General features: G+C 41.1%; 1 protein-coding gene across 1 annotated transcript in view; it reads left to right on the forward strand.

The window, feature by feature from the left end:
• Positions 1-20896, forward strand: part of syne2b (spectrin repeat containing, nuclear envelope 2b) — a 140300-nt gene that overhangs the window by 99777 nt on the left and 19627 nt on the right. Inside the window, exons 94-111 of the mRNA XM_085392061.1 lie at positions 2237-2389; positions 2544-2720; positions 2821-2976; positions 3161-3304; positions 3412-3582; positions 4056-4189; positions 4299-4503; positions 4656-4838; positions 5200-5307; positions 5941-6095; positions 6522-6669; positions 6754-6848; positions 7193-7424; positions 7943-8137; positions 9831-9953; positions 10977-11132; positions 12742-12900; positions 13898-14064. Coding sequence (XP_085248187.1) covers positions 2237-2389; positions 2544-2720; positions 2821-2976; positions 3161-3304; positions 3412-3582; positions 4056-4189; positions 4299-4503; positions 4656-4838; positions 5200-5307; positions 5941-6095; positions 6522-6669; positions 6754-6848; positions 7193-7424; positions 7943-8137; positions 9831-9953; positions 10977-11132; positions 12742-12900; positions 13898-14064 — 2861 coding nt within the window. The remainder of the gene's footprint in view (positions 1-2236; positions 2390-2543; positions 2721-2820; positions 2977-3160; positions 3305-3411; positions 3583-4055; positions 4190-4298; positions 4504-4655; positions 4839-5199; positions 5308-5940; positions 6096-6521; positions 6670-6753; positions 6849-7192; positions 7425-7942; positions 8138-9830; positions 9954-10976; positions 11133-12741; positions 12901-13897; positions 14065-20896) is intronic.

Below are 20896 nucleotides of genomic sequence, written 5' to 3' on the forward strand. Positions count from 1 at the left end.
AGAAAAAGCACACAAAACAGAATGGAAGTTCAATAAAACATAACAGGAAAAAGATGCTACAAAAGCTGACCAAAAAACAAAACTCACAAAACACAAAAAAGGGTTTTGGGGGATAAAACAACATGAGGAAACAGTTGCGAATGTGACAAGTATGCAACTACATTCTTACATGAATCATGTGATTAAAATACACATTACCTGCATATTTTTATCCCTCACAACACTGGTGAACCGTTCACTTCTTTAAAGTGTGTCATAGTCAGAGATGGGCAGTAACGCGTTACTGTAATCTGATTACTTTTTTCAAGTAACGAGTAAAGTAAGGGATTACTATTGCAAAATCGGTAAATAGATTACCGTTACTTTCCCGTAGGAACGCTGCGTAACTGCGTTACTAAAACCGTGATTTTTTTGCGAGAATGTCTCATGACAGTGATGTAAGCAAGTGCGACGTTAGTGACAACAGCTGTGTGCAGATCAACAGTGGATAATATATCAAGTGCAGGAGAGAGTATGAGCATGCAGCGTTTAAAGCGTGGAAGTACTGATCTTACTTTGAGTTTGATTCCATAAAAAGTGACAAAAACATTAGTGTCCATCGTGCGTGGGAAGAAAACTTCTTTTTACAGCGAAAAAAACCTCTAAACTTCCAAGCAAGCACCGAGTGCGCAAGGACGTAATGGGAAACTCACAGAGAAACTCGCGGATTCTTCCACTGACCGCAGCGGCACACCTGCACCAGGGTAAACCTCCGCCTACCCCACTCCTGCTTTACAGGTGAAAATAGAGCAAAAGGACCGCTAGTCTTTGATGTTATTTATTTTCTGCTGTGTTTTACTTGCATCTATTTGAAAGAGTGAGTGGAAAACCCAAAAAAAATATTTTATTTTATGTGCTGGAATGTGCAGAAAATAGGTTTAAGTATTAAACAAATTTCTTCCAGTCAGAGAATGGTGCATATAATTAAATTTTTGCTTGATGCATAAAGTTAAAAGATTAAAACTGATAAAACAAGTTTTAAAAAGAGACTTTTCCATTTGATTACATTTTGTATGATGGGTTATGCAGAAAAAGTAGAATTGGGCTGAAAGATCTATCGCTTTATCACCTATTCAGGTTGTAAATCGTGTTTTTAAAAAGTAACTAAGTAACTAAGTAATTAATTACTTTTGAAAATAAGTAATCAGTAAAGTAACGGGATTACCTTTTTGGGAAGTAATCAGTAATTAGTTACTGATTACTTTTTTCAAGTAACTTGACCAACACTGGTCATAGTGCAGTTTTTGGTGACTACTGTAGCACTTTCATTAATGTCTCCTCAAAAACACCTGCATTGAGTTTTGTGAGATTTCGTTTTTTCTACTTTAATTGTTTTCAGTTTTATTTTCAGTGTTTTTGCAACATTTTTGTTCTATTTGCTGTTCTTTTCTTACATTGCAGTGCATTTGACCTCTCAGAGCCACCGTAGAAACTCCTAGAAATACACATCCAACAGGATCGGTCACCTCTTATATGCAGTCTTGTAACTGTGCTCTCTTTATAAATGCAGACAGTGCAACGTGGTCCAATACATTAGTACATCTGACCCCAGATCTCCCTGAAGGGTGTTGGAGCGATGGAGTTTCTTAAATGCTGAATATTGTAATACACAAACTATGTGCCAGACACCCTCTTATCTGTGGATGTATTTAAATGTCAGAAGTTATACTTTCACAGAACCTTTCTGGCTTTAGCTCGACAAAGTTTGGTGCAGTTTTGCTGCCACCAATTATAATCATCCATCTTGAGGGCTCTTCTCACCTCTCTTCTCTTTTTGGTGTGAAACCACCTATGAACCTCTCTGTGTCTGACGTTTTTTTTTTCTTTTCTGCTTGTCTGTCTTTTGCTCCTCTCTCCTCTTTCAGTCTCGTTCATCCACTCTTTTTCTTCTTTACTTTCCCACCTCCCACCTCCACTCGTCTCAGCTCTACCCCCTTCCTTGTTCTCTTTCTGAAATCCTCATTTCCTCTGCCTCTGTTCACTTTGTGGTCAGCTCCTGTCATTTGTAAGTCTTCTGTCCCCCCTACTTCAAGATTTTCACTCACTTCCTTTTAAACCTGGACTGTCTTTGCTAATAGCACCATTGTGGATTAACTGAAAGCTTATAAATGAAAACAATTGATTAAAGGCCATTAAACAATGACAACAGTATGCAATGGTTTTTTTAAATTAATTTATTTTTTGGACTTCATTGCAGCGATGGTTAGAGGTGCAGACACAGCAGGGGGCGCTGCTGGAGTTGCAGGCCTGGCTCGGAGCAGCTGAGTGTCAGTTGGAGGAGTACTGCAACAAAATCAACAAAAACTCCTGCACCAACAATGATCTCGCCCAGTTCCTGAAATACTTCAAGGTAGAATGGATGGTGGTGGTTGTGGTGCGGGCTTACATGTTTGTATTAATTATGCTGTTTCAGTGGGATAGTGGAGTATTATTAGCGCTGATCTGATCTGATCAAGAGACGTTTGTTGGTTTACTTGTGTATTTATCCATGGCATATTTCTCAGGAGTCTCAGACAGAGATGTGTGCACATCAGATTACAGTGGACTACGTGAACCAGCCATTACAGTCAAATAGTAATGAGAAGGACCACAGGTTGCGCTACGAACAAAACCAGTATGCAGATGAACAGGGTCGCCTCAACCATCAGTGGCTCAGCTTGCAGGAAAAAATCAACTCTAAGGTAAGTTTGAAAGGTCCTGCCTATAAACCTTCCTACATCACACACTGTTGATCATTAGAGGAGATGTTTGTAATTTGTTGACAACGTGTGCGGTGTTCAGATTCAGGAGGTTGAACAGGAGTTGAGGAACAGAGTAGAGTGGGATGCCCGACTGCAGCGGATCAACAGCTGGATCGCGGTTCAAAACCTCTGGATGGACTCGGCTCAGACACCCAGCAGCCAGACGGAGCTACAGAGGAGCATCAGCGTCTGCCAGGTCTGTGTTCTAACATCTGCGTGAACAGTCAGCGTGTCTGTCATCATTTCAACATTTCAGATTTGATGTTTCAGCCGTGATGAGCAATTTTCACGTCAAGTCATTTGCAAAGAAATACTCAGAGATACACGTCCACACAAGGGAAGTAAATCAACACAGGTTTTAAATTCTGCTTTTATCTCAGGATCTTGAGGAGAAGATTATGCAGAAGTCTGCAGCTCTTCAGGAGCTGATAGACAAAGTTTGTGGCAGACAAGAAAACAGGAGCTGCAATTTTATCTGTCAAATCGATAAATCCATCGAGACCTGCACAGCTCTCACACAGAGGGTAAGTAACACAAGGACAGTTCAGAGGATAAATGCCTCTGACTTAAAAGTTTTAGGTCAGGTATTTGTCTGCTCCTGGGTGTCTTTAGATTATCTTATCTTTTACAGAACGACTCAGTAAAACAGAGGCTAACTCAGGCTCAGCTGTTATGGAGCAACATGGAGGAGAAGCTGAGTCACATGGTGCTGAAAACAGTGAGAGCATCTCAGACTCTGAAGTATTACAGCGGCCCCCGGCTCTCCCTGCAGGCACTCACAGATCTCCATGAAAAGCTGCAGGTATTTTACCCATACTAGCTCGACCACTTGTAGATGTTTAAACTCACCACTTTTTCTGGATTCTTTGTCTGCAGTAGATATGTTTAATAAGGAGAATTTGGTCACTGGAACTGTGAGCTTCTGGACACTCAAAACATATTGCTTATTAAGACAGTGGTTAGCACTGGGTCCTGGATTCTAATCCAACATCCACCAGTGTGGAGTTTGCATGTTCTCCCTGTGTTTGCGTGGTTTCTCTCCGGGTACTCTAGCTTCCTCCCACAGTCCAAAGACATGCAATTAGTGGGGTTGGGTTAACTAGTGATTCCAAATTGCCCATAGGTGCTGTGTTGGCCCTGTAAGAGACTGGCAACCTGCCCAGAGTATACCCTGGCTCTTGCCCCATGGCAGCTGGGATAAGCTCCTATGACCCTGAGTTGGATATGTTTGGATTTTGTTTTTGACTGATGGCTGTTTTGTTGTATTGGATGCAGCTTCTTCAACAGGAGACAGAAGCCTCAGAGGTAGAGTGGGACAAACTTGGTCAGAACATCCTCTCTCTCAGAGATAACATCAGTCCTGCTGCTGCTGCCATCATCAGCAAATGTCTGGACAGGCAGAGAGACAGGTGAGACAAACACGCATGCACATACACCTGCACACAGGCACATCCACATGTGGAAACTCTGTGGAAAAATATGATCTTTTGTTGTTGTTTTTTGTTTTGTTTTTTCCAGTTGGACTATAGTGACTGGAGCTCTGGGCCAGCAGCTCCAGAGATGTCAGAAGGTCCTGACTGTGTGGCAGGTTTATGATAAGTGTGCTGGGTCTCTGGCAGAGCGACTGCAGGCACTACAGAGTGATGCCACATCTGTGCTGAGCAGCACACCTGGACAGGACAACACAGTGAAGCTGTTCACTGTCAAGATAGAAAATGTTCAGGTGAGATAATCAATTAAAAGAATGTCTTATTTCATATCAGGGTCCAGCAGTTTGTAACAGGCATTTAAAAATTCACCATCTGACACCAAACATAATAAAAATAATAATAATAATAGAAACTCTCCAATCATTTGCCTCCCCCTTTGCTTCAGATTTTCTTGCAGAGGACAGACACCTTGCAGTCTGACCTGGAGGTGGTGCTGAAAGCCTCCAAGGACTTGATTAGCCACCTGGAACCTTCAGCCGCCAGTCTGGTCCAATCAGAGTGCCGCTTGTTGCCACGTGGTGTCCTGCAGCTCAGACAGCAGCTGTCTAGGAACCTGGGTCACCTGCAGGTAAAACCTCATGAATGAAAGAGTCTGTGGGATTTGGTGAAGTCAGACTGGATTTATTGCTTATTATTCATTTTCACTTAAAAACTGCTTACACTGAACCGATCACATATCAAGTACAAACTTTTGTTTAAGGTTAAACCAGTGAGCCTGGTTATTTGGGTAAACCTGCAGGAATCTTTGAATGAAAACACTGCCAATCGTTCAATGTGCACAAACCTAAACTTTTTAAAGTATTTTACTACAAACCGTTGCTTGTTTTGTTGCTGCCACTGCTATTCCTCACCTGACACCTGACTCCAGAAAGCGTCACAGTGACCTATAAATTAAGACACATATGGCCATGTGCCATGTTTGTGTGTAGGAGGAGCTTAAGCAGGTGCAGGAGTTTGAAAATGAGATGGAGTCACTGGAGAGGAATCTGGAGGTCTGGCAGCAGCGCCTGGAGGATCCAGCTCTGAAGGCAGACCAGGTGAGACAGCGTGAAGATTTTATGAATGACTGCTGTGCTGCGTGTTTAGCTCTCTGTTGTTTTCCCCAAAGTAAATTGTTCATTAAGAGACTTTTATGCTACAATAGAAATGTGTGTTTTCTTAAAGAGAGTCCAGCTTCATTTTCTTGAGTCTTATATGTAGTGAAAAATGATTTATTTAAAAGCTGTAAAAAGAAAATGAGCTCGTACAGTCCAGTTGAGCTGTAGGTGCATTTACAGTGCTGAACAACTATGTAGTGCTGAAAACGTTTGGGTGACATTGTTTACACAAAGAGAAGATTTTGACAGCTGTAACTCTTAAATGTTAAGACTTAAGCAGAAATATGAGTGTCAAATATTTAGTAGTGTAAGGGTGTAAAAGTATGCTTTGTCTCTGCCTGACTTTATACCTCTGAATGGAAAGTTAATGTACAGGAGCAGATGTTATACAACAGTGAGAGAATATGAAGAAGCAGGAAGCCGCCCTGTGGCGGTAAATAAATGAGGACAGAGGAACACAGAGCATGACTGCAGCGTGTAATCTTAGACCGTCCTGAGCTGTGATGCCATGCGTGAGGTAGTCCAGACTGTTGTGATCCCTCCTGAGTCTCTGACGCCACCATATGTTTCCAGTCTGGCCTCATGGAGCTGAGCGGCCTGTCTGCTGACCTCGATGTGCTCAACGAGCGGAGCTGCAGTCTGACGCTAGAGGACGCTGCGGCACACCGCCTGCAATTCCTCAACCGCCGCTGGGCCGATGCCTCCGCCAGAGCTGAAGAGGCCTGCAGGTCAGTGAGGAAACACGAGGAGTAGGGAACTAATACCTGAGCAGCCATCACAGTTTTCCTGTCTTCCAGTAAATTTCCCCTGTTTTAAGTAAATAAAAAACAAAAAGATATTTAGTTCGCAGTTTTAAAAAAGAGAGAAAACAATCAAACGTAATTGTGTAAAAGGCAGTGAATGAACCGAACACAAATTAGGGTTGATCACTAAATGGATACATTTGTTTGGCAGCCTTGCCTCAAAGGGCATTTCACAGAACTTTTGCAGACAACTGTTTTTATAAATCCGCTCAAATCTGTAGGAGGCAGTTTTTTTTCAAACTTTACTTTCGAATTACGGGCTTTTTGACGTTAAAAAACGTTAAAAATATACTTTTCACAAAGTAAAACGTTGCAGAACATTTTTCACCTGCTGTTCTGTTTTGTGTACAGTGAGCTGCAGACGGAAGTGCTGAGGCAGCAGAGATTTGAGCAGAAGTGTGAAAGCTGGATGTCGTTCCTGCAGAGGATGGAGGACAGCCTGGCTGTAGACGTAGCGGGATCGTACGACGGCCTCAGACAGCAGCTCTGTACTCACAAGGTATCAAACCTGATTAGCAGTCTTACTGACGCATCTAAGCTTGAACTACACACTTCTAATCATTCATATGTCTCTGTGATTCAGCGCTTTCAGGCTGAGCTCTCCATTGGTCACCAGATCCTTCACTCAGTCATCACTGATGCTCTTCATCTGCTGCAGAAAGGAGAGGTGGAGGGCAGGTGAGAAGATCAAACAGCATCCCTCTGCCCATCTGAGTCCAGGATGTGTGAAATATGTTGACACCTTTGAAATGAACTGACATGAAATTTAATAGAGTTATATTGATGAAGATGAAATCCTAAAAGCTTTGGTGATTACCTGACTGTTCACTGACCGTTCACTAGCATCACCACCAGGTTCCATGCTTCGTATAGGTTTCTGTTCTAATTCTGATCCTGGTTTTAAAAAAATCTAGCTTGATTGGTACAAATGGCCTCAGAAAACAATGAATCATTCTGTTTGTTTAGACAGTCAGTGTTTCATTTTGAAATTTAAGTACAACTTAATATTTTGATGGATCCAGGAGCGACTTCATCCTAAAGCTGGCCCAGCTCAGAGAGCAGTGGCAGGGAGCAGTACAGCGGGCTGACCAGCGACGGTCTTTGGTGGAGGGGTTGGTGAAGCACTGGCACCTGTACAGCCGCAGCCTGAGAAAGCTCCAGAGGTTCCTTGCGGACACGCAGACCCTGCTCCCCTCAGCTGGACTAACCTGCTGTAGCCTGCAGCAGCTCCGACGCTCCCTCCACGACCTGCAGGTGGGATCTGTTTTCGAATTGATTTTGAAATCACTTGAAAGGGCCATAAAACTGATTGAATTAAACACTCACTGCAAGCTGATGAATGAAATTATAAGAATATCAATCTGTTAAGAGGACTGATCCTTGTGGGAGTCTTTTACACTTGCTGAAAATCATTGTTTGTTCACGTTATCTTTGCCACTCACTCACAGACGGCTGCTTAAAGATATGAACACTGAGGGAAAATTGGTGCTGATTGCGTTTACAGCAAAGGGAAAATGAAACGATTGTAAAGTTTCCAATCTTTGTTATTTTGGGCTGTCATGAAGGAAGACTGATGAGATTTGAATTGAATGTGGATGAAGATAAGACTTTGACCTATTGTAAGCTGCCCCTTTAAAAAAAAAGAAGATGGAAGCCCTACAGAGCCCCCGGCTGACTACATCCCCCAATGAATCACTGCTGAGTAGCTTCCTTCGCTTCATTTTTCCTCCACACTCCTTTCTATGTTTTATCTCCTGCACTGTCATCCTCAGCACAAAGAGCTGTTGTTCCAGAGGTATCAGAGCAGTTTCATCAACACTCTGGAGGTTGGCCGTCAGCTGTTCTCCATGGGGGACGAGGAGACCCAGACTCAGCTTCAGACAGATCTGGGGACACTGCAGGAGGAGTGGGACAATCTCCACAGTTTGCTGTTCAAAAGACTGGAGCTCACCGAGGCTATAATCAAGGTAATCATTGTGACTATTATGTTCTGATTTAACGGGTTACTTTTAGGAACTTTTTAGCTGGTACACAGTGAGACAAGTTCAAACTCAGTCTATGCTACTAAGGAAAACTTTGCAGTGTATCTGTGCTTGTGTGTTTGTATTTTCTGTATTTTGACTTAAATTTATATTGAACTCTTCTTCTTATTCATGTGACTTCTTAAATGCAAGCACAGTAATGTCAATATATTTGTATCCTGGCCTGTTTGTCAAATAAAAACACAGAGTATTGTTAAAATACTGAAAGTACCGAACAAAGATTTAAATATGTCATATTTGACCTCTGACCTCGCCTTCAAAACGGTAGATTGGTTAGAAGGTCAAAGCGATAATAATCATATATAGAGCTATTTCTTAAAATTATGTTTCTTACTGCCATTCTGTATATATACATATATATAGGCATATAGGTAATGATGTATAGCGACACTAAATATTACTAAAATTACTTTATTATAATAATAACATTAAAGTAACAGGTTATAACTGTTTACATACATAAAAAAATTGAATACCTGTACAATGTTCCTGAATATGTTTTTAATATTTTAAAAACAAAATAAAATTGTGATCAAAAACTTTTTTCACTTGATATAGATTACTAAAAATGTTAATGAATTTACTAGACAATGAAATGACTGCTATGCATGCACTGTATTCACATCAATAAAAAATAAGTGAACTCAAAATTACGTCGAGGATATTAAAATGGGTTTCAACAGGGCAAATAGCGAAAGCCTGAACTTTGCCCTTGTTTTTGTTGCACTAAAACCATCTTAAAGTAAGTTTAAAACAAAGGAAATGCACACAAAACACAACACTTTTCCAATAAAAGTAAATACTGCCCAGAGAGTGATCCACTTCTTGTTTTTTACTGTTAGTGTCAGCTCCAGTAAAATGTCCCGTTTGAGATTTTTAGACTAAACGGTTCCTTTATTTTGGACGGTAATTAATCGGTAAAAAAAACTTATTGATGCTTTGTTTTGAATGGGCTCCAGTTTAAAACAGCAGTAAACAGTTTTCAGCCGAGCATATTGTGGCTTTGTCTTTTCATGTTATCATATTTGAGTATTTGGCTTTTAAATTGTTATCACCACAGTAGATGAGTCTTTTTTGCTACCCTTACCCTCCAGTCAATGGATGGTCAGATTACACCGGATATACAGAATCAATGAAATTTAAGGCCGTGTCAGGGAGTGAGAGTGAATCCCCTGAGGAAGTTACATCAGCCTCAGCCTCGGTGTGGACTGAAAACATCGCTCTTAGATTTAGCCCTTAGTTGTTTTTACAGCACATGCCGTATAGTAGTTCAGCCGCTTTGTAAATCTGCTACTTTCTCAGTGTCTCATTTTCTTTGCCTTGTATCATCAGTGGGTAAATATGATGTGGAAGTCTATAAGATGAGTTGAGTTTTTGTTTACTGAGCCCGGACAAAGACACATAGATCCTCTACTTGTCTCCCATAGCGTCTGACACATTCTCATGGCCTGAGAGCAGGCAAGTTAATCCAATCTGTCGTGATTAATGACTGCAAGCATGTTTAGGAAGTAAAAGACAAAGGAGTGTGATGGGTTGTTGTTCAATCAGCTTTGTAAGATCCTATCACATTGATCTGCATGATTAACGTGTTTTAAAGAATACATTTTGATTGTGTTAGAACTGGGAGCGCTGCGAGACTGGGCTAACAGATAGCATGCTGCAGCTTAAAGACATGAAGACCCGGCTGAACCAGACCATGCCAGAGTGTGATGACGACCTGGAGAGTGCAAAGCTCTACAAGGTACATCTCCAAATAACTAATCACAAAAGCACAGGAGGTGCATTTCTTGCTTCACTTTTTTAGCGGAAACTCCAGCAGTAAAATAATTTCGGCCTAATAATGAACTCTGAGCTGGGCGTGCTTTTGTTTAACTGTTGAGACTGAACCACAGTATAGTCCTGTTAAAAAGGAATATCGTTGGACGGAGACATACATTTATTTGTGTTCCTATTAACAAGAACTAGGATTTTTTTTAAAAACTAAACAAGGGGGTGAGTTTTGATTGTCAGCTTATTGCAATTAGTACAGAGAGTTAATTATATAATTTATAAAATAACTGACAGCCAGGCCGCTCTGACAGTAAGATAAAAGATCAGATAAAAGGTTCTTCATTTGGAGAAACACATATATTTGTTCTGTTTGTTATATCTGTTTTGTTTTTTCAAAGGTCTATCTTGTCCTTACTAAGAAATGAATATATGTGATTCTCAATGTGTCAGATTATTCTTTCATGCATTGTCTTTTCTCTTCAGCAGTTTTTTTGTTGTTGTTTTGTTTTTTTGTTTTTATGCATGTACTCCAAGTTCATATTCACATTCTGCATGTTAGTGTTAGCAGCCTGTAGGTGGTGAAGGGCTAATAAATATCTGTTTAAAATACTGACATGTAAACATCAGAACGTGGATCTACAACAAGTTCTCAGACTGTTTGGACCCAGGAGACCAAAGTCAAGTTTGAAATAGTTTTGCCTCAAAGCTCATCCCCTCTGACCCACCAAAGCCTTTATCCCCAACCCCTACCTTCCCCCTGCAGAGTCACCCCTCCCCCAGCCCAGCTTGCAGCCTGTGGCCTTTAATCCTCTCTCGCTGGGCGGGGAGAAATAGAGAGAAAAGGGTGATAGAGATAGAGGGAGAGAAAGAAAAAGGGGCTGGAGGTCCAGAGCGAGAGGACAGTAGGGACTAGCTGTGAGAGAGTGAGTGCAGAGGGCGAGGAGGGGGGAGTCCTGACAGTTTGTTGTGGTGATCGCTGTGTTATGGTATGCAGAAGAACAAGATCTCCCTGGAGGACTGGGCTGAGAGCCTGACGGAGCTGAGCAGCATGAAGACGGATCTGTCCCAGTACATCATTGCAGACGATGTCCTGCTGCTGCAGGAGCAGGTGGAGCACCTGCACTGCCAGTGGGAGGAACTCTGCTTCAAGGTTAGTGTGCGCAGGCTCAAACATGACTCCTGTCTGACTCTGGAATCAGAGCAGGCTTATCCTTAAAAATTCTCATGATTGTTCTATTCCTGGTGCATTTGCCTTGCTAAAGCTGCTTCACCAGTATCCTGAATAATTTTTTTTATATTGCTGTTTCCCCCGTTTGATTCTTACTTTCTAAAACTCAAACAGTCAAATCTCTTCGGGAAATTTTTTTTAAAGCATTGCTGATACAGAGATTGATATGAAGCATAATGAGACCAGAAACACTCATCAGAACTGTTTGGATTTAGGCCCGCAGTCTAAAAAACTGTCATGGTTTAAAGGGACAAAGTATCTTCAAACCATTGCAGGATGAAGTTGCAGGGTGAGGAATAGTCTGTCAAGAAGCTCAAGGGTTAAATACAGCAACTAAATTTTCTTTATTTGGTCAAAAGTTGTTTTATTTGTTTGTTTTTTGGGGGGTTTCTTTTTGAAAGAGCACCTAAAAGTTATCTGACTTGATTAGCAGCAGCTCTCACATCTGCAGTACATTGTATGTGCTGTGATATGGTTTAATCAGCATTCTGAGTTCACCACATTCATTTATTGTTTCTGTTGAAAGTCTGAGCCATTAGAGAGGAGTTAAGTTAGTAAATCTCAGTAATACTTTAAGGGGCAACTAAAAGGACCAACACGTCTGGGAGGCGGGGCTGTGAAGGGAGCATTGTGATAACGGGGAACAGATGGTGACGAAAGAGAAATGTTGCAAAGAGCTAAGAGGTTTCAGGAAGAAGAGCTTTTGCATTAAAATGAATTTGGGGGAGGGGAAGGTGATCGCAAGGATGGGCACTTCTGACTGTGTGGAGGCTTCTTCATTCACGAATGTTTATTAAAAGTGAAACATTTTACCTGAGACACATTTACAGGTAAAGTGTGAAAATTGCCTAAAGATTGCCTAAAATACTCTCAGTAACATTTCCCTATCAGCTTTGTCAGTGTGTTTTTAAACAGGCCTTGTAAGTATGTTTGGAATGAATGAATGATTTTCTCCAAATACAAAACGAAGTGTTCATGCCCACGGCGTGAAAAAAAAGGGAGCTTTATCCTCCAAGTGAGTCTGAGTAATCTATTACAGAGCAGTTAGCCTGTTTTGGCTTGGCACACATCTGTGACAGAAAAGTATAAACATTTAACACCAAAGAAACATCTAGGATGAAAGCTGGCAAAGTCAAGCATCCTATATCATCTCCCATGTTTAGATAAGGCTGTGCATGTGTTTCTCAGGTGTGCATATTATCTTAATATGCTGATGCTTAATGATAATCTGGAGGATACCCAGACTTTATAGGATGTCACCATTTGTGCCTGATTATTATTGTTTTTAAAGGTCTGAGTGTAAATCATTTGGAAAAAAATCACGATGAAGTCACCAGCACCAGGGTCCGCCTGAGTTAAATTCTATATTCATTCCAAGCTAAAGTGAACAACAACCCAGTCAGCACAAATCAGCTTACAATGCATCTGCACCCATAATGATAAGATAGATTAGACAGCTACAGTACCACTAAGCATCTTACAGTGATGATACTTATTTAATTTCTGTCCCCCAATCCGCTTTGTGTCTCAGGTGTCCCTGCGTAAACAGGAGATCGCAGACCGCCTGAACGCCTGGATCATCTTCAATGAGAAGAACAAGGAGCTGTGTGAGTGGTTGACGCAAATGGAGAACAAGGTGGCGCACAACTCTGATCTCAACATCGAGGAAATGGTCGAGAAACTCAAGAAGGTAAGCGTTCTAACTAGGATGTATATTGGTAACGATATAGTTATAGTGACAGGAAGACCGATTTAAGTAGTGAAATACATAAAACCACCAAACAGTTTCTGAGCACAGCTGCAAGGGTCGCTGCTGAGTGCTCCCACAACTTAAACTGTTGTCTGCAAGAGAATTAATTAAAACTTTACATTGTTAAATAAGATTTCTTACTGCCATCGTCTCAAGCTTCACTTGCTGTTAGTGAAGCAGAGTGCTGTAGTTGGTTTTTTGAACACTTCATGCTTAATCACAGTAGCCAAAGCAACAGCAATCAGGCAGTCTAACTGGCACTGTCTAATACCAGATACTTTCTGTTGTTTCACTGCTGTGCTGATGAGATCATCAGTAAGGTTTTCAAGCCATTCAAGCCCACAAAAGTACTTCTAGTAGTAGGATAACAGTCATAGAATCACTCTTTACCCCTCACAGCTGTAAAACAAAGGAATGCACTCATATATTAATGTGTGTGATTTTTTAATCAGCGTTAAAAGTTTCCTTTTGCATTTCGTTTGTGGCACCACTGCCGTCTGTGCTGCTTTGTATCAGGATGTGTCACGTTGTGTGGTGCACTGTCTGGGCTTTTCAAAAAGCTGTGAATTCCCTCCTGATTGTTAAAGAGACGACAGCTGTTTCTGGCCCAGCAGGGCCACGCGGGTGTGTTTTGTGTTGATCTCACGGCCTCTTTTATTTGGTGCTATGGGAGTGACGGTGATGGAGGGTGAAGGGGGGGAGTAGAGGTTAGTAAAGGTGAATGCTGAAACTCAGTTATTGCCGTCGTGAGGGTTTCAAACCTTTACAGCTCCTCTGGCATTAAAATTGAGCGTTTGGCCCTGAGATACAGACTCCTGGCACGCAAATTCAAACTAAATTCAAAGCTTTTAAGACTTAAAGAATGCTGGTGCACCAGAAATTTACATGCTCACGTGTAGTACATCATTCTGTCTTTTTACTTGGATTTCTCAATCAGGACTGTATGGAGGAGATCAACCTGTTCAGTGAGAATAAAACCCACCTAAAGCAGCTTGGAGAGCAGCTCATCACAGCCAGCAACAAGACAAAGGAAACAGAGATCAATGACAAGCTGAAGGACGTCAACGACCGCTGGCAACATCTGTTTGATCACATAGACGCCAGGTAGGAAGCAAGAAGGCATAAAAATGTGTTAAGAAATGTTGCTAGAGATGTTGGAGATTAATTTTATATGAATGAATTTGTGAGTTTATACGTTTTATTGTTGAGTAAGGGTGCTGGTGTTGTAGTGCTTGGTTATATAACCAAGTTCGACTCCCAGTCCAAAACTTTGTTTAAACTTATATTGACAACTTTGACGCAAGTGCCTAACAGTTTATGCTAAATGTTTTTTTACATCACTCTTTGAACGTCTTTCAAACATTCAGCCGTTAGCAGTGGGGTTGCCTGCTTATTAAGAGTAGCACAAAAACTGCATATAAAAAATTGACCTAGCCACTGTGATGTCATATTTTGGCCTCGGTGTTAGCGTTCTGGCTGCAGTCATGTTCTTTTTTTTTTTTTTAAGCCAAATTCAGCTGTAATTGGAGTTACTACTTATCAGAGAATACTAGCAAGTTTGGTTAGAAAGCTTTATATAGAAAGCGTAGCAACGCTTAGCCATACACCACATTTTGTTACAAAACTGAAGCAAAAACTTGTTGGATGTCATCTACCAACAGCGGGTTATAATATTTGTCAGCTTGTTTTATCAAAATGTTCCAAAAGGTAACAGCACAAACATGGTGGAGAAAGGGGGAATGATGGAGACCAAAAACATTTTTCCAACTAGGCCGTAAACATCCTTTTTAATGTTGTAAAGTTAACATGGGAGTGTCTCAATTTCTGGAACTAGCCTCAAGTTGCCATTTGATGAACTGCACAGTATTTCCACATTGGCTTCATTTTGTTTGGCATAATAGCAATCCCTCCACACAGCTTAGTGTGACCGTCCCATCAATCTAATAATGCTGAAAGTCTGATAAAGTATTGCTGGGCTTGACAAGCTAACAGTGGGATATCCTGAAGGAACAATAAAACCTTTAGATTGCACTTTTTATATTATTTTTCCTCTTGCCTTCTGATATTCTGACATGATGCCATCACTCTTTTCTCTTATGGGAAATCTTACTGGATGTCTTTATGACTGTGTGCAGTATGACTGTTGATCCAAAGCTACAAGAGCAGCCCTGAAATGTGACTTGATTTGGCGAGAGAATGCAGTTATTTTCGTTCACATTATGAAGACATGCAGTTAGTGGGGTTAGGCTAATGATCCCAAATTCCCCTTCAACCATCAGGTGTGAATGTTTGTCTGTCTCTCTGTGTTAGCCATGTGACAGACTGGTGGCCTGTCTAGACTATGCTCCACCTCTTATTCTATGGTGACCCTGAACTGGATAAGTAAAAGAAAATGAATGGATGTATTAAATATTGGCTTCTGAAGTGGTTTGTATTTAGATTATCGCTACTTAACAAGCGGTTTTCACAGCTTAAGAATACAACCTGCTGATTATTCCTTTAGTCATCATGCTTCTTTGAATCCTGACCCCTTAGTGTTTACTGCTGCAGTTCAGCACGTGCAGCTTTATCTGTGCACTGTTGGACTGGGCACAGCACAGCTGTTATTCTACTGTGGCTGCAGATTAAAGTTGGTGAAGCAGAGGATAGACTCATATTATTATTAATCTATGAATTCAAATTGCATTCCAACACAGAGAAGATTGATAGCTGCATGCAGGGAGGTGCTGAAATGTTTCCACAGTTTATGGTTCCAGACAGAAAAGTTGACAATCAAACGTTAAAAGTGAAAAAGTAGCTGGATAAAGACAGAAGAGAGAGCTTGAGCTGCACTAAAGGATGAGCTGTGCCTGTCCAAGCTGAAAATGGGCAGAAGGTGGGCTACGTTCTGGGCAAGTCACCAGTATTTACCTCGTCACCTGTCACCAGTATTTACCAGTAGGGTTTTTTGTACTCATTTTTCATTATTAAAAACGAAACACATAAGCTGATGTATATATCTGAAAACTATAAATTACATCTCAGAAATTCCCAATTATTTTTATGGTATTTTGCAAGGGATGAAGCGAAATAATTAACTTTGCAGTTTTTGGATTCTGCAGAATTTAATTCAATTCAATTCAATTTTATTTATATAGCGCCAAATCACAACAAAAGTCACCTCAAGGCGCTTTATATTGTACGGTAGATACAGAGAAAAGGCCAACAATCATATGACCCCCTATGAGCAAGCACTTTGGCGACAGTGGGAAGGAAAAACTCCCTTTTAACAGGAAGAAACCTCCGGCAGAACCAGGCTCAGGGAGGGGCGGGGCCATCTGCTGCGACCGGTTGGGGTGAGAGAAGGAAGACAGGATAAAAGACATGCTGTGAAAGAGAGACAGAGGTTAATAACAGATATGATTCAATGCAGAAAGGTGAAAAACTCAATGCATCATGGGAATCCCCGGCAGCCTACGTCTATTGCAGCATAACTAAGGGAGGATTCAGGGTCACCTGATCCAGCCCTAACTATATGCTTTAGCAAAAAGGAAAGTTTTAAGCCTAATCTTAAAAGTAGAGATAGTGTCTGTCTCCCGAATCCAAACTGGAAGCTGGTTCCACAGAAGAAGAAGAAACACAAGTCTAAAAGGTTACACACTTGGATACTCCAGTGTCAGAATGTTTTCATCTAAGAGCAACTTTTGAGTTCACTATTTAGCTGATAGCAACACGAGTCTTTATATTTATGTATGTGGTGAGCCTGGAGATAATTATGTGTTCTTTCCACTCACAAGGTTGATCTCAGAAACAAGCGGCGTGCATTAGTGGAGGGTTTTTGACCTTTCTTGTTCTCTACTAGTCACTTTCCCGTAGTCAAACGGTGCAGTAGTTATTACCAGCTATGGCCTTGCTGTACAGCAGAATGGATGCAGGTTGGTGGAGTGCACAGCAATTATCAGTACATTTGCACCAAACAACAGGAAAGCGGGTTTAAACCAATGATTGAATGCTGCTGCACATAATTACCAGTCTAGTGATGGCAAAAGAACTGATTTTTTTCATAAAATGCACCAAGCGAATCAGAGCTAACTAAACTTTTTAAACCCAGATGACCCCATTTTTAAACCCAGGTTGCTGTGTAGTTAACATGGTTGCACTCTTTACCTTCATCTTATTCACATTTTAATAATATGAATTTAATATAAATGCAGTGATCCTTAATTCTTCATTATCCACTTAAGAAGCTGTTGACTGAAGCTTTTTCCCCCCATTTAGTTTGAAGCACTTTCGCATAATCAAGTGGGGTAGAAAATCACCGTGTTTCCGTTTCACAAGGGAAGCAAAATTTACATGGGGCTGATTGCTGCTTTTGTGAGTCGGAGGGTATTTAAATGAAAACCTTTCAACTTTGCCACATCTACCCAGGGCGATTTTTGAGGGGCAGTTAACAATGAGTGGCATCCTATCGATTTGTAGTGTTTATATGTGTGTGAACACGGCGCCAGGTAGCAGGCTTCTCCTAGTGTGGTTTGTGTTTTAAGTAGGAAAAACAAACGCAATTAAAAAAGGGGAAATTTAAAGGGTACCTTCCGTGCTTGACCACCTGTGAATGGAGAGCTTTCAGGAAAGTTCAGCTTGCAAAGTGATGAATGTTAAAATTAAAGAAAAAAATTGATACATTTATTCTACAACTTGGCCTGAGAGAGACTGCACTAAATCCATCTATGTTGTTCATTTAGGGACAAGGGTCTTTATCATGACTGTCAGGCTGTTAGTACAGAGACATACCCTCTTCCACTAACAACAGAATGGAGACTAGAGTTGAGAGGGAGCATCACACACAATAGTGGATTTGCGCTCACTGGTCTCCTCCCCTTAAGTAACTGACCAGCATAAGATTGCTAAGCCTGCTAATGAGCCATTAGTGAGGAAACTGTGCAGTTGTCATATTCCAACTTTTTATTTCAAGTTTTTGAAAATGTTTGTGTGACACTAGTTACAATTGTTAAAATCTGTACTGGTATCAAAGCTGGGTGAAGTCTGGGTGAAGGTCTCAGTGCAGACCAGTTCTGGCACACCAAAACAGACAAACTGTATACTATTGTCTATCAAAATTTACTATCACTAGCACTAATGCACCCATAGTTAAGTGGAGTAGTTTAAGATTCTTGTTATTCATGTTATTATATCTGCTGCCAAAACCTTTGTAGGATTTGAGGCTGAGGACGAATTGCTGTGAACTGTAATAAGGGGGTAAAACCTTTCTATGCAGATAAATGTAGTCAGTGTCTGCTGATGAGTTAGTTCTTCTTTGTTGAGCCATCTGCTTCGCCAGAGGTTGTTTGGTTTCCCTAATTTTTAAATCATAGCAATCCTCCTGGCACTTAACAGTGTACACTACATTACTCTGTTTGTGTCTGGGGACTTGATCCTTGGGGTGGACTAATTTTTGGTGCAGCGAAAAATGGGTCCATTTACTTACTTGGATTGAGCATGCACCAAGACATCCGAGGGACTTCTCCAGTCTCAAAATTTGCATTCACATGAAGCCAAGAAAATATGTAGCTAGAGGTTTATGAAGTGAAGGTTGCGCAAGGGGTGTCGTGTCCGGGTAAATGTGTGGGTAAATGTTAGATAGATAGAATGTGTGAGACATTGTATAAAGTGTTTTGAATGCTCAAGTAGAACAGAAAAGTGCTATATAAGAACCAGTCCATTTACCATTTACAGCATGCACATTATACAGAGCTGAGTCAGTGGTTGGTCTCATTGGATGGTCCATTGTCAGAGTCCTGCAGGCCTCTGTCACATGTTTGGATAAGGGCTGATGAAGTTCCAAGACTAGCTGATTCAGAGTCACTGATGACTGTGGCGTGCCTCTTGCCATTGTCTGCATCTCACCCCACTAAGTTACATCAGATGACTGCTGAGGTTTGACTTGCAGAGGGATTAGATGCGCTGATACTGGCCCGCTGCTCGCCTTTGTCCCCCAAAACAAACCGGGTGCTCCGTCACCCGGCCCAGCAGCTGCTGTTTGCTAATGCGAGCCTTTGTCCTGATGGGCGCTCTGCCTCAGGGGCCACCATCCGCTCGCTTTATTGTGCGAATAAGATGCATGCAAGGCAGATGTTTGTTTTCTCTTTAAAAACATTTACCCTGCTCTGTCCAGACACCTCTCCTCCTCACACCTGGTATCTGCACAGATTTACTTCGTGTACTCTCACACAGCGTTTTTGTTTCTCAGATTATAGCACAGTCAAGCCGTTCATTTCAAGTACAGCTTTCACACATTTAGTGCCATGTTGTTTAGTTTATTTGTTTCGTTTATACGGACAGAAAGGTTGTCCTTTTGTTGCCACTCGGTTCTCTTTTCATGTGGCCATAGACCTGGTTGTCATAGTGATGGTGTTATTGCAACAGGGATTGGTTATGTGTGACAGACTGTGATATGTGAGATGGAGTCATCTTGGAGTTGATTATTTTATTTATAGGCATGTAATTGCAAATAAGTGAAATGTGAGATTTGCACTTGTGTGTATCCCTTCAACTTCTTCATGCCTGTAATCAATAATCTAAAATGAAATGTTGCAGGTCTCAGTTCACTACTCACATTTTGAGTGTGACCACCTCTAAAGTTGGCCATGTTAACGTTTAAGTCTGCAGGGATTGACTCACTTTTGGAGACTTGTTTGCTTGTGCTGTTCTTTCTTTCTGTGTTTTCTCTTGTGCACCAGGTGGCTCATTTTTATATACAGCTACCAACATAGAAGTAGTTGGCCAGCTTTGCATGTTCTGTCACACTCCCACAAAGTTATTTCATTAGTTCATTTCTGTTCTCATTTTATGACCTTTTTTTGTTGTCATTCTTCCTTCTGCTCCACCTGTTGTTTTTTTCTAACCTTTATTATTCAGACCTGTAATATATTACTTGTTCTTGGTACTCTGAGCCCGAGGGTGGTTTATTTCAATATAAAGAAGGTGGCAGATGGAAGTTTACCAACCTCAGGTTTCTGGCTGGCTCTGTCTGCGTCGGCCACTATTGGCAGTCTGAGCAACAGTTTACAGCTCCACCTTTAATGAACTTTAATGTCTTTACCTTACAGACGTCTTGAATTGTTTTAGCCTAACTGTGTACTTTTCTACTTCCTCAGTCATGGTCTTGCCACATTATCCTGAATCTCTGATATTCATGCATATTTATCAAACTCACCGAGAGACAGATGGCTTGAATGGTCTCTTATAAAGTTCAGTTGGTAGATTTTTAGCCACAGAATTAATCCTGGTTTAGCTGTGTCAGTACCCTCTGTGAAAACATGAAAAACAAATTAGTATTAAAATCTATGTTCTCTCAAGTAGTTCTGGATTTGAGAGCTACCCATCAAGCCTGGTTTATTTTCAATTTTTTAGTCCTTTAAATAGATATTTTCAAACATGTGAACTCATAACTAAATATCATATCAAACATCACTCATAAGTAAATATGAAACAAGAAGAGGAAAATTATTAATTCTGTGAATTAAGAGAAATAAAATGAAAAAAAGAAACAAAAGTTTCAAGAAAGACTGCAAAGCAGAAAAAGTATCTAGAGAAAAATACATTTTAATCAAGCTTGAATATTATTAGTTTTGGTAGTTAATTATTTGGGCAATTTCTACAGTTTCCAATGCTGGTTCTTTGTGAGTGTACCTGTCACTGCATCCAGCTGTTTGTAAAAGCTGGAAGAGGAGAAGAGAGGATGGTGAGAGGAGGGGACGGGCGGTCTGTGGAGAAGGCAGGGAGGGGAGGGATGGTGGGTTAGCGCTTGCTAGCAGATGAGCCACCATCATGGAGTAGTCTCCTCACCAGCCTGTAAGTACCTCTCACCCTGATCTGGAGACTTCATCACGCCCCGTCCGACCTGGCGCGTGAGGCTGGAAAAGCGGACGGGTGAAAGGGTGGGGGGGCAGATTGGGTG

Source organism: Rhamphochromis longiceps, linkage group LG19 (assembly GCF_057381845.1).
Source record: "Rhamphochromis longiceps isolate RC_006_pf linkage group LG19, R_longiceps_female_GT1.1, whole genome shotgun sequence".
In the NCBI taxonomy this organism is placed as follows: Eukaryota; Metazoa; Chordata; class Actinopteri; order Cichliformes; family Cichlidae; genus Rhamphochromis; species Rhamphochromis longiceps.